At 39.1% G+C, this 20,048-nt stretch overlaps 1 protein-coding gene across 1 annotated transcript; it reads left to right on the top strand.

Annotated features, from left to right (window-relative positions):
- The first annotated feature begins 721 nt into the window (after positions 1 to 721).
- On the top strand, positions 722 to 18,197 carry LOC311041981 (lysozyme g-like). Its single transcript, XM_084052480.1, has 6 exons — positions 722 to 788; positions 13,668 to 13,829; positions 16,124 to 16,198; positions 16,411 to 16,619; positions 17,089 to 17,239; positions 17,631 to 18,197. The coding sequence occupies exons 1-6, from the start codon at positions 785 to 787 to the stop codon at positions 17,819 to 17,821; spliced, it is 792 nt and encodes a 263-aa protein (XP_083908606.1). The 5' UTR covers positions 722 to 784; the 3' UTR covers positions 17,822 to 18,197.
- Positions 18,198 to 20,048: the final 1,851 nt, after the last annotated feature.

Here is a 20,048-nt window from a genome sequence, read left to right as displayed (position 1 = left end):
TTCGGCAATCGCATATCCAACTTGACATTCACCTCGCAGTGTTAGAGAGGACCATTTTGTTTAAACTTGGCCAAAGGAGCTTATAATTTTTTCAGACATGGCAACACAGCTGAGAGCGCTGTGAAAAGTAGGGCAAAGTCGCTTATAATACTGTACATGGCAACACTGATGTGCACGCTTGTTTCTGTCTGTCTCTCTCTCTCCCCCCACCCCCTCTCTCTGTAGCTGTCCTCCACGGTCTCTGTCTCTCCCCCTGTCTCTCTCTCTCTCTCTCTCTCTCTCTCTCTCTCTCCTCTCTCTCTCTCTCTCTCTCTCTCTCTCTCTCTCTCTCCCCCTGTGTGTGTCTGTGTGTGTATCCTCTCTCTCTCTCCGTTCTTGGTGCACGCACAAACGCACGCACCCACCCACAGGCAGGCACACACACACATCTCCCCTGCATTGTGATAGGAGAGAAAAGTGTTGTGTCGTCTCCCTCCCCCCTTCTCTCTCTCTCTCTCCCCCTGCCCTGTGTGTGTCTCTCTCCACGTTTGCACAGACGTTGTGAGAAAAGCTCTCTCTCTCTCTCTCTCTCTCTCTTTTTATTACTTTACATCCTGCAAGTACAGTAACGGAAATGGAAAGCAGGATGTGGGAGGATACAATTTAAGTACTTCTCATAGTGAAACTAGATAACGATTGTTTCACCCGACAAAGTCCACTATTGGATCTGCACAACTCTGTCCTGCTAGCATTGCCAGTTTGGGTTCAGCTCCTGTTTTAAGAAGATCATCAACTGAAAACAGATATGGTGAGACTTTTTTTTGTAAATTAATAATCCTACTAAATTGTCACACAAAAGTAGCAAGAATAGCCGTTCTATAAACTATACATGGCACGATTTGACACACAAACTCTGACTTTTTGAATATTTTTTTGTGAACATTTAAGTGGTTAATTGTGACTAAATAATAACTACATTTGTTCCATTGGAACAAAGTTTTTTTTTTCCATTTTCTGAAAAGTAAAACTGTTGGACATCAAGGTTTCTGCCGACAGCCATGATATGTGTTACCAATGGATGGTTCCTGAAAAAGAAAACTCCCATCTTGTAGACAAAGTTTCAAGAATGTAATAGTGTAAATACAATCCACTTTTCACAGAATCAGATGATCACTATGATGAGGAAACAATAATTACATAAATAAATAAACAGAGAAACTAGTAGTGTCCTGTGAGTTTTAAAATAAATCCAAGGCACTTCTAAAACAAACACAATAAAGAATTAATGGAAGGTTGGGTGGCACAGTGGTACCTGCACCACAGAGTAGAATCAGAGGCGGTTTTAAGCACTAGGCAAACTAGGCAATTGCATGGAGCCCCGAGGCAGGGGGGGGGCCCTGATCTGCCCACAAAAAAAAAATGCTATTTGCGTGCGCAAATAGCCGATCTACAAGCTCACAACCTTTGAGCTTGTAGATCGGCTATTTTCCTAATAGGTTTGATTTGCTGTGTTGACTATTAGTAACAAAGTAAGACATGTATTGCTATCTCTATATAAAACTTTGTTTACATAGACCTGGTTGCTTATTTCTCTCGCAAAATACCTGCCACCCTTTGGATTTGTAGGCCTGACGTCACCCTGGTTCTCAAAGTGTGGGTTGGGACCACAACGGAGCCCAAAATAAATGTCAAATCACGTTTGAAATCAGTTTTATGCCTTCAACGTGTGTATTTCACTAAAATGCCCATATCTCTGATTCTAGAGAAAATGAGCTGTTTTTGGTGAAAACCAAGCTGTATTCAACTACCTCTGGCTAAAAACATTAAATATATTATTAATAAAAAAATATTCCATGTGTTCATAGTCATAGCACAAAATATTTTAGGGGTCCTCAAAGATTAGTCAAAATGGTCAAAATGCCTGGCATTGGTGAAGCATGTTCTAGAAAACCTCTGGCAGGGGATGTGTTAGATGCTGAGCTTAAAGCATTTTTCGGGAAAATCGCAGATATCTCCAGAATGTGGGGTCGCACACCTGGCAAATTTATTTCTGTCTTGACCTGATGTTACAATCCTTTGGTCTAGGGGAAAGTGAAGTCTGGTTTTTATTGACCATTTTCTTTTCTCTTTTCGTGTTAAGGGCAGGAATTTCACGGCGGCCACGTCGTTGTCCCTCTCATTGGCCGCGTGCCCCTCGAATATTGACATGCCTTCACGGCCACAGCTGCGCCCAGCAACTGATTTCAGAGTTTTTCCTCTGTGCGATTTTCCTGTCAATATGTTTTTTTTTAGACACCAGTCCCTTTGGTTGAGCTGCGCAGCTAACATGCACAGTGGTAGGTAGGTTTGATTTTGAGCCTCCTATGAACCGTTGAATCCCGCAACACAGTGTAATAGACACAAAAGCATTACCGGGCCAAACAGGAGTTAAATCTAACACAGCCTGTTGAACTAATCAATGGTAGGTTTGATTTCTAGAGAGAGAGAGGATTCCGTAGTCCTACAGACCGATGTGCCCCGATGTTTTTTTCAACAGCAAAATATAGATGAATACATCTGATAAAATTCAGCGAAATCCCCAAATTATGAGTCTTAATATAAAGCAAGCAACAGAATAACTGCAAACAAATTTTGCAGGCTATCAATATCATACAAAAGAGTGACCTCACCGCACTGATGGACAAGAAATACATAATCCTTTTGCAAACCACATCCATGTTCTATTCGTTTGTCTACAATGAACTAAATGGGAAGTTTATTTCAGCAGCTATGTGACAGTTTTAGTCCTTTTTTTGGTGCGCAATACAGCCCTCGTTTAAGTGAATTGCTTTCACCTGCTGACTGCTGTTGTACTGCTGTGCGCAGTGTGCGCAACAGGGCATATCTCCGCCAAGCCAGGGTGACCTACCCAGGGTCATGAAATTCATATGCAGGCATAGTAGCCAATTAGAATGAAATCTGCAAAAACTGACTCATACACTGATACAGAACCATATATTGGCTATATATATTATCGCTGTCGGGTGGAAATCGTGTATGTTCCTTTTTTATTATTTAAAAACAATTTCAAATCGTGAAAATTAATAATTAAGAAATACTATATTTTAAAGAGTGAGAAATCAACTAAAGTCATTATTAGTGCAAGTTCAATCACATTTCATTTGAATGAAAATAACTTCTGGGGAAAATACATAAAATCTCTAATCTGTGAATCTAATGTGATTAAAGGTATAGGGTAAGTGATATTTTTTGGTTAAAACAAAAAGTATTTTGTTAAAAGGTTAAAGCACTATATTCTGATAGTAATCATTGCTATAGAAAATACATTTTCCGGTAGGTGTAAAAATCTCAGCCAATCAGGAGAAAGTACCCATTTTTAAGCTTCATTTTTATAGTGTTCCAGTTCCAATTTTGCCTGCTCATTTCTTAGTGTCATCACTTCCAATTTCACTTGTTTAATCTATATCCAGATTGAGTTCTCTATCCTGATTGGATAAAATTGGAAATGAAACTTTCATGAAACTGAAACGAAAATGCATTTTCTGTTTTATAAAGAGCTGGAGAGACAAGGAGACTCCTTTTACTGAACACACACTCTATAGCAATGAGTTCTATCAGAATATAGAGCTATTTAACACTTACTTTAACCAAAGACAATCACTTACTGTACCCTACCTTTAATGTGACCCCTACTTCAGTCAGTGAAGTCCAGGGCTGAATGTGACATATTGAGACCTATATAACTAAATAAAGGTCATTTGCCAACACATTATTTTGTGAAATAAATGGGTTATATTTCACAGATAGTTATACTATTCTTATAATATATTAAAATACAATCAGGCTTAACCTCCAAGTTAAATTCATTATTTCCGTGGCCTTAAAAATCATTTTTGGACTTAAAAATGACAACACCAAAGGCCAAGTGGCCTTGCCCCTAAAATGACGAAATTCCAGGCCTGGACTTAGAATTGCATGATTTGACAAAGCATGAATTATTTTCTGACATGATTTTCAACACTTGATTTTCAACATGATTTTAGACATTAAGTAGAAAATAGTACCTGGCGCAAATCAATAAATAAAACAACCTAAACCTAACATTGCTTTTAAACCTCTCAACTGTCCTAATATGAAATAAAAATGACATGAGAAATCTAATCTAACTACTCTAGTTTAATCTGAATCAAAAGTTGTCATCAAGCTGGCGCCACAGTACCATCTCCACAACAGTGTTTGATCAAAGTTAAGGTGTCTCAAGCATCTTTAGCAGTAGCAAGCCCAAACTGTCGGTCAGGCTGCTCTACTACTATTTAGTGGGTTCAAACAACTCAAAGGTGGACCCAACCCACCACTAACTAACACATAGCTTCAGAAAGACTTGCACTCCAGCAAGCTTAATGAGGTTTTAACTGAGTACACCTAGGGACTGGAAAATTATAGAAACATAGACACACAATATGGCAGGCGAGCAGGGGACAGCACTACTGCAAGTACCGACAAAGTTTGCAGGTGTTTGGTGTCCTTAAGTAGCCAACCCCAACCAATCACTGGAAGAGCTGATGATTGGCATCCAGCACTCAGCTGATAGGCAGCACCTGGAATAACCACACCCACTCACAGACCCACTCTCTGACATACACACTCTACTGTCACACTCTTCCACAGACACTACTGACACATGTAACACCTGAATTAAGTTCTCCTTAAAAGTTGTTGAAAGTAGTTGGCGTTACTCTGCTGTAGGCATGTAGCTACTGTACTCTCCTAAAAATCTAAAATGATTAGGCAATTAATCTTAGCTAAAATGATTGGTTATGACAACAAATAGGGTATGTACTTTTCCTCTGTCATCACATATCAATCAAGTTCAATGAGGTTAGTTTACAATTGCAGGTGTAGTCTGAATCTGATTGATTGAATCACGTTGGTTTATGATTTCAGACTTTCAAACTTACTCAGAGTACACAAAATACCTTAACGATGAAAAGTTATCAAAAGCGTGCGTTTTCGTAAAACGGGAACGTCAAACAGGAAGTGAAAATAGCCGATCTACAAGGTCAAGTTGTTTTCTTTTTTTCTATGTAACTTTTGATATGATCACCATACAGACTTGTGGGTGGTGTCATTGGACTCGGATCACTCACAGTCCTTGTTCTTCATTGGTGTTACTGAGCTCCGCCCCCTCTTCTGATTGGTCGATATTTGATAGTTCCTATTTTTTGCCATAACTTGAACGGTTTGTCACACAGACTTGTGAGTCGCGTCACTTGATTCGCTTGAGAGTCCTTGTCCTTCAATGGAGCTACTGAAACTCGCCATGATATGCGTTTGGTAAAATACGATCCCATTAATTGTTTTAATTAATGATAAATATCTAGGGCTTCTACTGGTTTTACCGAGTGAAGACCCGCCCTCGCTGCGGTTGCTGCAAATTGTTTTTGGTTTCTTTTCGGGACAGGAAGTTCAACGATGGAGGATTTGAATTTTACAAAAAAGTGGCCTCAAAACGGTCTGTAGAAATCAATACAGTTACAGTCTAATCTATGATCCTGATTAAGATCATCCAATTACCATGACACTTTGCACGCACATCCCACGGTCCTCATGGTGGCGCTATAACAGGCCGATTCACGTTTTTACCTATAACTGGACCGATCAGTGCGAAACTTTGCACACACACTCCCTAGAGGCCAAGGAAAAACCTTTTATAGTGCCACCAGGAGGCCAATTTTTACAAAACATATTTTTTTTATATTACTCATACAATTTATTTCCAAACATCACGCAAATCGGTACACATTATCTCTATAGTCATGTTTTGAAAAAATTGGCCTCATGGTGGCGCTATAACCAACAATTCACGTTTGGGCCTATAACTCTTTAGCCTGGTAAACCCTCCCTCCGGAAATCTCATTTTCATTCGATGTCAGGAAGGAGTCTGGCATGATCGCCCATTCTGCAATATTGGCTGCGGGCTGGAGTTGGGCGGGAGTAATACCGTTGACTGACAACCCCTTCAGCCAATGATCGTTTTTCCCCTTCAGCCAATTGCAGTGGATTTTTACGACCTCCGTCACTAATATGACGCAGCGGGACTTTTGAGACGGCCCAGCCCAAAATAGGTTGCCTTATGCGGATACATGCGTGTCACAGCCCGCCCCTCCCGGTTCTCTGAATTTATATTTTTAAATAGGCTCTGTCATGATTAATTGACCACATATATGAAGTTAAACAACTAAATTCTATCCAAACGATATCTTAATAGTAAATTCCGTGCCTCAAAAAAGAAGTTTGAGACCGTTTTAAAAACAAAAGTAAGAAGTGAAGGCACTCGCAGAACAACAATGGCTGCCGTTCGTCTTTTTTCGGCGTCACTCAGGCTGCACTCGGCTTCATTCGGGCTCACTCGAACTCGCCACCTGATTGGCCAACGTAAGCTGTCAATCACAGAACGATGAGCGACGACGCTGATAGGCGCGGTTAGGTCCTGATTTCGCTGGAAACTCCCCAATATTGCAGAATGGGCGTTCATGCCAGACTCCTTCCTGACATCGAATGAAAATGAGATTTCCGGAGGGAGGGTTTACCAGGCTAATAACTCTTGAACCGTTGGCCATACAATCAAAATTCTTTACTCTTGGATTTCTTGGATTATTAAGTGTGCCTGCCATGTAATGGCAAAACACTTATTGCTATGATAGTATTGGACTTCCTGTTTGAGGACGGAGGACACGCTTGCGTGCGCTCCAAACAATTGAGAGAACAAACTAAGATAAACGGAGACAAACAAATTGAACTGCTATCAAATTGCTATCAAATTAAAGAGCATTAAATATGAGTGACGGAGGTGATAAGATATCCCTCAGAAGTGCTAAAAAGGACTCGGTTATAAACGATATGTCGGTCATGGAAGAACTGAGGAAACTCAATGATAAAATGGATGAGACACGCTGCTCGCTGGAGAAGACATTTACTGACAAAATGGAACAAATGGGTTCCTCTCTGGAGAAACAACTTGATGGTAAAATCAACAGTCTGCGGGAGTCAATGGTCAAACTGGTAAAGCAGAGCCAAGACGACATGAGAGCAGAACTGAAAGAAAAACAAAGCGAAATTCAAGCCAACGTGGATAAGGAAGTCGGGCACGTAATTGCAAGAATCGACCAGGTGGAAGCAACCTTTAACAAGAAAGTTAAACGTGCGGAATTCGACCCCGATGTTTCCATCGTTATCTCGGGCCTGCTGTTTGAAGACGGCGAGGATCTTATGCAGAGAGTGAACGCGCTGCTGGTCGAGGGGCTGCAGTGCGACCCGGTACCAAAGATCATCGCCGTGGAACGGCTGGTACCGAGAGGACGGGGCCCGGGGTTGATCAAGTTGGAATTTAACACAACTGGAGATAAAGTGGCAGTGCTGAGACAAAAAAGGGAGCTTAAGGACAACACGACGTTTGGCAAGGTTTATATTAGATCCGCCAAATCACACACTGAACGTCTGATCGATCTCAACTTCAGAACTCTCCTTGAAGAGATGCCATCTGGAAAGGACTTCTTCATAACCGGGAATGGGCGAGTAGTGAGACGGGACACTGAACGTGGACCTGACCGCTCTGGAGCCGTCAGGGTCGTGACGTCAGAGAAAAAAGGAGTGAATTGAGCTGCGTCTACACCGACACAGATTGTTGCCAAAAATCTCTCTTTAATCCACTGGAATGTAAACGGATGGACAGACAAGACCGTGAGTTAAGAACTGTGATTTTAAACCACCTACGACCAGACATAATCTCATTAAATGAAACTCATTTAATGGGAGAGGCTTCTATTGACTTGGATGGGTATGTCTGCTATGGGAATAATAGAGAAAAGCATGTGAAGGCACCAAAGGGTTCAGGGGGGGTTGGTATTTGTGTTAACTGTGACTTATTAAGTTCATATAAAATTAAAGTGATCAGTAAAGAGGTGGATGGAATTCTTGGTTTACAGTTTATTAGTTTAAGTTCGCAATATTGTTTTGTTGTTTTCTCATGCTACCTCCCCCCTGAGACATCCCCCTGGGGAAGAGATGCATCCGTTTTCTTTAGTCATTTACTGAGTCACATGTATTTATACTCTGATGTGGATGCCATTTATGTTTGTGGTGATGTAAATAGTAGAACTGGTAACTTAGAGGACTATGTGAGGGAAATTGTCATGAGGTGCCAATAAGAGTTGCCCTAGATGAGGGGGTAAATAAGCACGGAGAATCATTGATAGAATTTCTTAAAGACTCCAAAATGTGTATTGTAAATGGCAGAATATGTCCATTAAATGACAACTACACCTCAGTATCTATAAAAGGAAAAGCAGTTGTAGATTATATAGTAACTCCTTATGAGTGTTTGAAAACATGCACATTATTCAAAGTGATAACTGCTAACCAAATGGTAGAATTAACTGGTTGCACTGGTTGCATTGTTAGTAATGGATTTTACAGTAGGTTATGGAACTAAGATAGATGTAGATTTAGCAAGGGAAAATGACCAACAATCTAAACCTTATAAAAGAAGTGTAAGCAGAAAACTACCAAATGATTTGTTGTGTTCTAATATGAGATGTAAAGTATTGATAGACCTAGTGGATAGACAGCAGGCTTGTTTTAACACACAGGAGATGTTAGATAGTTGGTATGGTGATTTATGTAAACTAGTCCATGATGAAATGGGAAAATATTCCCAGGACAAGCCATATACTACTAAAGCGAAAAGAATTAAGCAAAGCAAACCATACTGGAATAAAGAGTTGCAGGATCTGTGGTACTCTATGCATAGTTCAGAAAGATTGTTTTTAAGATGTAAAGGAGCTGTAGGGGACAGGCAGCAACTGTTAGATAATTTCAGACAATGTCAGCATGCATTTGATAAGAGATACCGTTTCTTTAAACGGAGATACCAAAGAGGCCAGCTATTGTATCTGGAAGAAATCCAATCATCAAGCCCTCAGCACTTCTGGAGCGAAATTAATAAGTTAGGACCAAAACGTAAAAAACTAATTCCAATGGAAGTATGGGGAGAAGGGGGAAATCTTATTAGAGAGACTTCACAAGTGTTGTCTAAATGGGAAAAAGATTTTGCCGCTCTATTTGAAAATGATGCAATAGGCTTTGATGATGGATTTTTTCAGGAAATGTGTCAATTAAAAAATAACTGGGAAAAAGAAATGCAAGAAATAACATTTCAAAGTAATGGGGACCTCAATAGGGAGATTTCTATGGGGGAAGTGCTAAAGGTTATTGATAAAGCTAAAACAGGAAAAGCTACAGGTATAGAAGACCTACCAAATGAAATTCTAAAATCACCTAAGCTTGCCCAAATTTTGTTTGATTTGTTGTACAATTGTTTTGAACATAGTAGAATACCATCAATGTGGTTTAAGTCCATCATAAGCCCCGTACCAAAATCACAGAAAAACGACCCTAGAGTTCCCCTTAATTATAGGGGAATTAGTTTGATGAGCACAGTTTATAAATTGTATTCATCTTTACTTAATGAGAGATTGATGGAATATTTGGAGAAAGAACAGCTTTTGGTAGAGGAGCAGAATGGTTTTCGCAAAGCCAGGGCCTGTATTGACCACATTTATACAGTATGTGCCATAGTAAGAAATAGATTGAAGGTAAATAAATCAACATACGCATGCTTTATTGACTTCCAAAAAGCCTTTGATTTTGTCAATAGAGACCTTCTTGCCTATAGATTGATTAAAACGGGTGTAGATGGAAAGTTTTATCAGGCAATTAGCTCACTTTATAGGGCACCACAAGCATGTGTAAAGGTAAATGATGCTTGTACCAACTGGTTCCCCACACCATCAGGAGTGAAACAGGGGGACGCTTTGTCCCCTACCTTGTTCGCTGTATATATTAATGATTTAGCTAATCAAATCAAATCATTAAATTGCGGAGTCACATGTGGAAGTGAATATGTCAGCATTTTAATGTATGCAGATGACATTATCTTGATAGCAGAGACAGAATTTGATTTACAAAGAATGCTAACATGTGCAAGTAACTGGTGTAAAAAAATGGAGACTTTTGATAAATGAAAAGAAAACCGAAATCATGCATTTTAAAAACCCTGCCATGCGCACAAGTGACTTTCAATTCCAATTCGGGGGATCAAAGTTGAATTATACAAAGTTCTATAAATATCTGGGCTTTTATTTGGATGAGCATATGCATTTTATAAAAGGAAATACTCTATTGACAGAATCAGCAAATAGAGCACTAGGGGGAGTCATAGCTAAAACAAAGACCCTGAGGGATATTGGTTTCTCTACCTACTCCAAACTATACCAGGCTTGTGTCTGTCCAGTGTTGGATTATGTAGCAGGAGTCTGGGGATTTAAGCAATATCCTAAAAGTGAGGCTGTCCACAATAGAGCAATGCGGTACTTCTTGGGAGTACACAAATTTATGCCAACCCTGGCCATCATGGGAGATATGGGGTGGGAACCCAATGAGGTGCGGTGGAGTGAGCACATGGTACGTTTGTGGAACAGAATACTGGGGTTGAACACCAATAGAATTGTAAGAAAGGTCTTCGAGTGGGACATTTTGATCAAGGGCGCATGGGCTACGGACATGTATGACATTCTTTTGAGAGCAGGGTATGAAGACCATTTTTATAATAAAGAAAAAGTAGAGAGTATGGTAATAAAAGAAAATATTTTTCAACAAGTAAAGGACAGATGGGCTCTGGATATCTGGAATAAACCAAAGCTCCGCACTTATTGTGAGATAAAGCATGTCTATTGTCCAGAAAATTATGTATTGTATCATTTGTCAAAAAAGAAACGAAGCCTATGTGCTCAAATCAGGGCTGGCATACTTGGTCTTCATATTGAGACGGGTAGATATGTAGGTACGATTGAGGAGGATAGATTATGTGGTTTGTGTGATCTTAATGAAATTGAAAATGAAATGCATTTTGTTTTGTATTGTCCATTCTACAACTCTATCAGGCAGAGACTTTTTAATAAGGTAGATCCTAAGTATGAATTTGTGTGGTTGGATGACTCAGAGAAACTGAAACGTCTATTTCAACGAGACATTTTTTCATTTGCTTCATTTCTTGACAAGGCCTGGTCAATGAGGAGGAGCACCATTTACGAGTAAATGGCATTGTCTTATTTTTGTTCTTATTTTGTTCATATAAATACTGTATGCATGTTTTATTTATTTGGTATGTTATAAGGAAGGACGTACTATGAACAGTTAATGTTAATGGACTGGTAATGTCTTGTTTTCTTTATGTGTAATGTGTCATATAATCCCATATGGGATGGGCCAAAATGGTGGCATGACACGAAAATAAAAATTTCATTCATTCATTCATTCATATTGAGATCCTCCATACTTAATAATAATGTTATTTGTCGCCACAAAAGTTCATCGCTCCGTAACTGCCGCAATATATACATCAAAACGTCCGGCCTGGCCGGGAATCATGTGCTCGGAAGTTTTTCGCGGTTACGCGTTACCATTGCGACGTTATTCACAAAAAACAATGAAACTCCGCCCCTTTTGACCGCACGCACCTCGCAAAATGCTACTCCTCCCACACGGTTTACTCGTTAGTGGCAATGTATACATCAAAACGTGCGGAACGACTGGCCCACTTACCGCATTTCTTTTCTCGCCGTTTCGCGTTACCACGTAATTGGCAAAACCACGTAGCCGCGCCCCCTTTGCGACGTTATTTACAAAAAACGACGAAACTACACCTCTTTTGGCCGCACACACCGTGCAAAATGCTACTCCTCCCACACGGTTTACTCGTTAGTGGCAATGTATACATCAAAACGTGCGGGACAACCGGCCCACTTACCACATTACTTTTCTTGCCGTTTCGCGTTACCACGGTGACGTAATTGGCAAAACCACGTAGCCGCGCCCCCTTTTCAGTCCCACATTCAGACTCATTCTACAAAACCAAACCCTTCATCATCATCATCCTCATCTAGGTGGCCTTTGTTATGAACCTATTACATTGAAATGGACCCGGATCTCTTCTCCTCTCATCGGCCACACGGCCAACTGGTTATCAAAGAGTTTGGGTGTTGGGGGCCCGGGGACCCCCAACCACGTAGCCACGCCCCCAACCACGTAGCCACGCCCCCTTATAGTCCCCCATTCAAACCCATGTTAACGGTTACAGATCCGGTTAAGAGTGCAGGTTGATGGGTGGATTATTTTTTTGGGTGGACCATTTTTTTTTTCAACTTTTTTTTTCCCCCAAAAAAAAATCCGAACTTTTTTTTTCAGATTCTTTTTTTTTTCAAAAACATTTTTTTTTCCCAACTTTTTTTTTTCGATTTTATTTTTTATTTTTTACACCAAAACACTCTCTGAGGGGTATGCAGCTCAATGGTCCAACCGGACTTGGACCTCTTCACTTCCAGTTTGAAAAGTGCCCAAAATGCTCCGAAACTTCGCCTACCCCTAAATAGGGGTCTACGAACACATGAGTCTCAACAGGAAGTGGATTCATCACTTCTGCGAACAAATGTATAATGACTGCGAACAAATGTATAATGGTCAGTTTTTGCGTCAGACCTTCAGAAGTGGGTGAAACAAGCACTCAAAACCATTTGAGTAATTGCTTATATTTTTTAAATTATTAGATTTCTTTCAAACATTGTTTTAGATGCTCCTTTTTTCCTTAAATTTCACGTTTTTAAAATTTTCCTTTTTTAGGTTTTGGTTTATTTTTTATTGATTTTTCAATTATTTTTTTGCTGCAAAGTGGGATTTGTCACTTTTGGTTTTGAAAATTGCCCAAAATGCTCCGAAAGTTCGCCTACCCCCCCTAAATGGGGGACTGCGAACAAATGTATAATGGTCAGTTTTTGCGTCAGACCTTCAGAAGTGGGTGAAACAAGCACTCAAAACCATTTGAGTAATTGTTTGTATATTTAAAAAAAATATTAGATTGCTTTCAAACATTGTTTTAGATGCTCATTTTTACCTTCGGTTTTTAAATTTTCCTTGTCTGACTTTCGGTTTATTTTTTATACATTTTTTAATCATTATTTTGCTGCTTTTTTTCTTTACTTTTTTGGCCGCCCGAGGGGACCAAAATGCTACTCCTCCCACATGGTTGACACGGCCCCGCCAAAGTATACATCAAAATGTGCGCAACGACCAGGCCAACCAGGCTATCCACCATGGCAAAGTTATAGGCAAAGCCCCTCAGCCAACTGCAGGCACACTTACATTTTCGTAGGAAATTTTTTTCTAGTATTCATGTTGCGTTTTCATTGCATAACACCGTTTTTGTTGCTACTCCTACTAATTTTGTCCAAACCTTACCCAAATTGGTACACATTATCCCTGAAGTCATGTTATCATGATGTATCTGGAAGCCAATCATAGTCAAACCAAATGGAATTTGAAAACCTGACAACATTTTCAGGAGGGGCACGTTTGCACATAATGCCACAAGCATTGCTGGACCCCTCAGTGATAAAATTTGAACACACTCCCAGTAGCCCACGGAAGAACCCCATTCAAAAGTATTCAGATTGTCCTGGTATAGTGCCACCATGAGGTAAATTTGAGCTACCTGGCCTGGTGGAGACCTGCTCAGAGGAGCACTTTTTCTATATACTAAATTCATACTGATACATTTCTCTTGTTTTGTTTGCTAGATTCTGGCATGCCGCACCCTGGTGTGTTTTGTGACGGCTGTGAGGAAGACATTTGCGGGACCAGGTATAAGTGTACAGTGTGTCCTGACTATGACCTGTGCTCTGCCTGTCAGTCCACTGGGCTTCATAAGGAACACCGTCTGAGGTCCATCTCCAATCCAGGTCAGAATATAATCATTGCTGTTGTCAGAAACCTCATATCTCCATATGTCAATTCTTATGTTTCCCCCCACCCCTTCCGTAAATGAATGTCCTACTTCGCCATACTAGTGTCACACAAAGGTAGCACAAATAGCCAACGTGCAAGCAATAAAGAGTCCTTCTAGTTGGGTCACTTGTTCGTCAGGCAGGGGAATTTGATGAGATTTGAGTATTATCGCTGACATTACATTTCGTTTGCATGATTCAAGTAAACAACACTTTTACACTGCACTCTCCATTGTCAATTTTGACACTTTTTCAGTATGTTATTTGTGATACAAGGTATTGTACAGTTGGTGGGGAGGGGGGCCCCAAAACTTGAGCTCTGCTTGGAGCCCCCGAATTGTTAAATCCGCCACTGAGTAGAATCCACAGCAGTGGATGTTATGTTTTTGTCAGAGGTGGACAGTAACCGAGTAAATGTACTTGAGTACTGTACTTAAGTACATATTCTGAGGATATGCACTTTACTTGAGTATTAGATTTATTTGATACTTATTACTCTTACTCGAGTAAATTTCAAGGAAGGCTGAAAAGTACAAGTTACTTTTAGGTTAGCTGGTTGTTGTTTTTTCCCCCTAAAATGCAAAGGAACCCTATCCAATGTTCCCTGTAGCGTGCGCGCACACGGCCGAACGGTTCACGCACAGAAAAAAACAACCACTCAGTCTGTGTCAGTGCAGCCAGGACGGGGGGGGAGGGGGGGGCGGGGTGTGTGGGTGTGTGTGTGTGTGTGTGTGTGTGTGTGTGTGTGTGTGTGTGTGTCCAATATTGCCTCGTTTAAAAAAAATAATCTGGCAAACAGCCCAAACAAAGTAGTCCATTGAAGTAGATAGGGACAACTCTTGTTGTCGAGGTAAGCACAACATTTTAGATCCCTTTAGAGCAGGGGTTTTCAACAGGTGGTCCGTGGACCACTTGTGGTCCCTGAAGGTATTGCATGTGGTCCCTGACCATGTTGCAATATGTTTCTTTCTTCTTGTTCCATGGAACAGTGCATATTATCGACCTGGTGACCTATGATGACATGTCAATGTTGTCCGTTTCTGGGAAGTCAAGTTTCTGGGAGGTCAAGAAATGCCACAAAAAAGGGAATTAGAATCTCAAGAAGGGGAAGTGTGCAAGTGTGAGTCATCATTATTAGGAAATGTGGCCATATAATGCATGTGTCTGTGTTGTCCATGGTCCACTGGTTGAGAAATATATATTTTAGTTTGTTCAACACAATATATTTAAATGTAATATTTTGTGGTTATTTGGTTATTTTGTGCTGCACCACTAGGCTATAAAGATATTCATTTAGATTACTCGTTTTGAACCAATACTGCACTAATTTGACTTGTGATTTTAAAAAGCCATATAAAAATTACAGCAATTCATTGATGTGAAACATAAGAAATGTACTTTTACTTTTACGTGTACTTAAGTATTTTTAAAAGCATTTACTCTTAAATACTTAAGTACATTTAAAAGCAAGGACTTTTTTACTCTTACTTAAGTAATATTTTTTGTCGAGCGTATGCGAACACAATTGGCCTGTGTTTGGGGGAGGGAAACCGGCCAGGTGATATTTGTCACTGCACGTCAGTGGTGGGAAAAGTACTCAAATGTTTTACTTAAGTAAAAGAATCAATACTGCAATGTAGAAATACTCTGTTACAAGTAAGTAGGCCTATGTAATCAAAATGTACTTGAGTAAAAGTGCAAAAGTATTGGCATCAAAATATACTTAAAGTACCAAAAGTAAAAGTACTCATTATGCAGAATATTCCCGTTTCACAAGTTATCATATCTCTAAAATGTTTTAAAAACTTTTGAAAATAGCAGATCTACAAGCTCACAACACGTGGCATCGCGTTGTGTTGTGGGCTTGTAGATCTGCTATTTTCAAATAGCCAAAGTTTAAATAGGGCTGTAAGTGGTTAATGTATGTTTTGTAATAATAATCTAAATCTACAAAGTAACTAGTAACTTAAGTTTTCAAATAATTGTAGTGGAGTAAAAGTATAATATTTGCCTCTGAGATGTAGTGGAGTAGAAGTAAAAGTACTGAAAACTAAAAATACCTAAACCTTTTACATAAGTGTAATAATAAGGGTAATAATAATAATAATAATAATAATAATAATAATAATAATAATAATAATAATAATACATACAAATAAAGAAACAATATAAAACAAAATAAATCTGGACATCCACCAAATATAACACTTATTACTTGAATTTAATGATGATGAACTGGATATTTCTAGGTTTTGGAGACATCATGAAAATTACAACTACTGGGGCATCACAGGAATCAGCTATGGCGGACAGGTTGAGCGCAGGTAAGTTCTAAGAGAAATTGTCATAAATATACACTATATTAATCATCTTAAAGCAGTTTTTCTCAAACACTTTAATTTCAAGGACCTCCGTAACTCTGAGAGTTACAAGAGTCCATTCAGAACCCCCTCCAGGAACACTGAGGGTCCCTGGAACCCATTTTGAGAACCACCGTCTTAAAGACACTTTCTTCTCTTTTCAATCACTCTCAAAGGTGTTGGTGCATCACGTGCAATGGCTCGGACTGATCTGGTTCGAATGGCCAAATATAAGAAGATCATCATAAGTGTCGGAAAAAGAATGGATGTGGATCCAGCGATCATTGCCGGCATCATCTCAAGAGAATCCAGGGCTGGCTCCGAGCATGTAATTGGACCTCCTGACTACTTGGGCTGCGATGGTTATGGCTATGGACTGATGCAGGTAATGACCATATCATTGCTGTTGGGCAGAAACCTTGTATCTCCATATTTTTTTTACCTTTCATGCGTTTTCCCCCGTAAATGAATGCCCTACTTCGTCATTCTACAGCGTCACTCAAAAGTTGCAAAAATAGCCGATCTACAAGCTCACAATGTGTCGTGAGCTTGTAGATCTGCTACTTTTGCTGTTTATTTATTTTATGTGAAAGTGAAAGTGGCTCAGTGTATCTGTGGGTTTTATAAATAATATAATAAATATTGGACAAATGAAAAGTATCAACACGACCTTGTGACTAGATAATAAACACATTGGAACAAGGGCTCTTTTTTCTAGTTCCTGAAAAATAACAGTTTTGGACATATGAGGTTTCCACCCGAAGCGACAATGTTCAAGTATTATTAGCTCTTAGTCTTCTTAGGAGAACTTGTTTAATAACACAATGAATTTCTATGTATTTGTATTTCTGTAGGTTGATACAAGATGGCACCCACAAGTTGAAGAAAAAACATGGAACAGCGTGGCTCACATTGAACAAGGCACTCAGATCTTCATCGATAAGTTTAAACTGATAAAGAACAAGTTCAAGTTTTCTGGGTGGAGCGATGAAATGTATCTCCGAGGTTAGTTCATTTTTAATCTAAGCTTTAATGAATGACCAAATGCTCCATTTTGTTTCAGTTTCTGTTTTGTGTCCAGAGCACAGCCAATGTTCTCATATGGCACTGCAGTGGTGGACTGTAACAAATACATACTTTATGTTAGTACTTTTATTAAGTAAATGATTTGAGTATCTGTACTTTACTTGAGTCTTTGAATCTATCTATAAATGTTTCAAAGACACATTTTGTACTTTTGACTCCACTACATTTCCAGGAAGCGAACAAGTGCATAATGAATTTACCATACTTAAGCCCTATTTCGCCAGGAGAATCTATACTTTGACTCAAGTACTAGGGTTGCAGTACCTTGTCGACCACTGACTCTGACTGTACTATTAATCTGTTTCTGTAGGAGGGCTAGCAGCCTACAATATGGGGGAAGGGAGTGTTCACTCCTATGATGCAGTGGATGCCCTAACCACACATAAAGACTACTCCAGTGATGTGGTGGCCAGAGCTCAGTATTACAGGGGACAAGGTTATATTAAATATTATATATATAATATTATATTAAAACATCAACCTGGAAGAGGTGGCGAATAATCCTATATCCCGATGATGTAATAGGCCTGTCAATATAGACTGACTAATTAAACATGGAATAATTGCTATAGTTAATGAAGTCATGTAAGATTTAAACATTAGGTAAAGCACATTCATTAAGGTCTGTAAAATTGTAATTGTTTTCTGTTTATTAGAAGGGGCTTGCATTTCAAATTGCACCATGCATGCATGCATGCATGCATGCATGCATGCAATGATTCTCTCACACTTGCATCATGGTCACAAGCCTCTCTAACCACATTAAAACCTATAACAGTAAAAACACATTTTAAATGTACACTTTACTCTATAGTTACATGTATCAAGCCTCCTGTAGACGTCTGGTTTGTCCATGTAATTATGATGTCCATGTTAAATAAACTTAAATCAAACAATGAAGAATAATGTCTCAAATGTATTCATATAAAATATCTGCTGACGTGAAATGAATTAACATAATGCAACAGATTGTCTGATTTATTGGACTCATTAGACTCTCTTGGGTTATTCATTTCCAAAGTACAATTGACATTGCAAACTGCATCATTTAAATGGTAGCTCTGAGATCTATTTTTTAACCAATTATTTTAAAGTAATATTGATATATAAGCACAGTGGAGAGAAAGGAACCACAGCCTATAAGAGAGCTAGAATCAAATACTGTGATGGTATGTGCACCAACTGCTTGATAGCACACAACTGCAGAATTTAGACTTCAGCAATGAAATAGACTCAGATATTGTGCAGCTTACGATTTGTGGTTTAGTACTCTCTACCTGTACCTAATCCAGTGTTTCACTCCTACTGCTGTTACTGCTATGCCGGGGATCCATGAAAGTTTAGCTTATCTTCTTCTGTTGTTTTATGGTGAATTGACTGTGAATGAGGGCAATATACCTGTAGGCCTCTGCCTCAGCCCACCTCTCTATAATACAATATATATACAGAACAGTTAGTAATGAGGGTTATTCCAGGAGCAACTCATTTTTTGTATGTATGGGGTCATGCCTTTACTGTGTCAATTTCTTTCTACATGGATACTAAGTCATGCTAGTGGTCATGTGCTGTGAATATTTACATGAACCGTCTGTATGAGTTATATTGAGGTGCTTAGCTCCTTTAGGCATGCTGTGTAAAATCAAAGCAGGATGTTACCAAGTAATGCATTGCTGTTTCTCTCTATCGTCAAAATCTCCACATTTCAACTTTTAATCTTTTTCGTAAATTAATGCCATTATTCATTATACAACAGTGTTTTCCATGTAGATCTACTTTTTTTGCACACAAAAAGGTGAAAGTCAAAGTGATTAAGTGTGTCTGTGGGTTTTCTAAATATGGAACCAATGAAAAATATTAACAAGAGTTTGTTAATACTAACTATACCAGATCCATTGGAACACTGGTTCTTTTTTAGATTTTCTGAGAAGAGTTTTGATCACAAGGTTAGGTTATGCCAGTTAAAATCATTTCTGCAAAGCACATATGTGTTGCTGTTTCCACTTTGAGAGTCACCACTTACTAATCTCTCAAGACTGTCAGCGATACTGCCTTAAACATGTAATGTTGTTAGTAGGAAAACACACAGAAGTACTCGGAAGGAAGTGGACATGAAAAGGGGACGAGTGAAACCCGAGTTCCAGTTCAACACCATCTTTCTTTTTTTACTGAATGGGTTCCAAAATGTCCAATTACAGACATCCATGAGAGTCACCACTTACATTTACATCCATGAGAAACACTGTCATTTAAAAGCTACTGCATGAGTGTCATGACTTTCTGTTATGGAAACCGACCTGGGCCCTGATACCTACTGTATAACTAAAACAAACAAACCTAATCTGTTTTAACATCCTGTCACAAAGAATGGAGAAGATGTGGTCTGGGTGTTAGTTATGCGTGTCTCCAACACCATTAAAAACATTGTTCATTTGTTTACATCCAGCAACAATTACACAATTAACATAATTATCCCTGATTTGATGCAAGGCAAGGAAATGTGATTAGTATAGCACATTTCAACAACAAGGCAATTCAATGTGCATAATTGGTTTCCTTTACAAAGGAAACCCAATTATACAATGACATTAGGATGCATAAAACAAAAGAAGTAGAAATAACAGATAAAATAAAAGTAAAGTAACTCTATCAAAGGCAGTGGGCAAACAGAAAGGTCTTTAGTTTCTTTTTTTAAAGAAATATGAAAGGCAGCAGACATGCAGTCTTCTGG

This window comes from Gymnoscopelus microlampas (genome assembly GCF_963454915.1).
Source record: "Gymnoscopelus microlampas genome assembly, chromosome: 3".
In the NCBI taxonomy this organism is placed as follows: domain Eukaryota; kingdom Metazoa; phylum Chordata; class Actinopteri; order Myctophiformes; family Myctophidae; genus Gymnoscopelus; species Gymnoscopelus microlampas.
This window is presented reverse-complemented; position numbering and strand designations above follow the sequence as displayed.

Excerpts from the sequence above, each read along its gene's own strand:
- LOC311041981 (XM_084052480.1), top strand. Across the intron at positions 16,620-17,088 it reads ATGGCTATGGACTGATGCAG|GTTGATACAAGATGGCACCC; the intron begins GTAATGACCATA and ends GTATTTCTGTAG. Across the intron at positions 17,240-17,630 it reads CGATGAAATGTATCTCCGAG|GAGGGCTAGCAGCCTACAAT; the intron begins GTTAGTTCATTT and ends CTGTTTCTGTAG.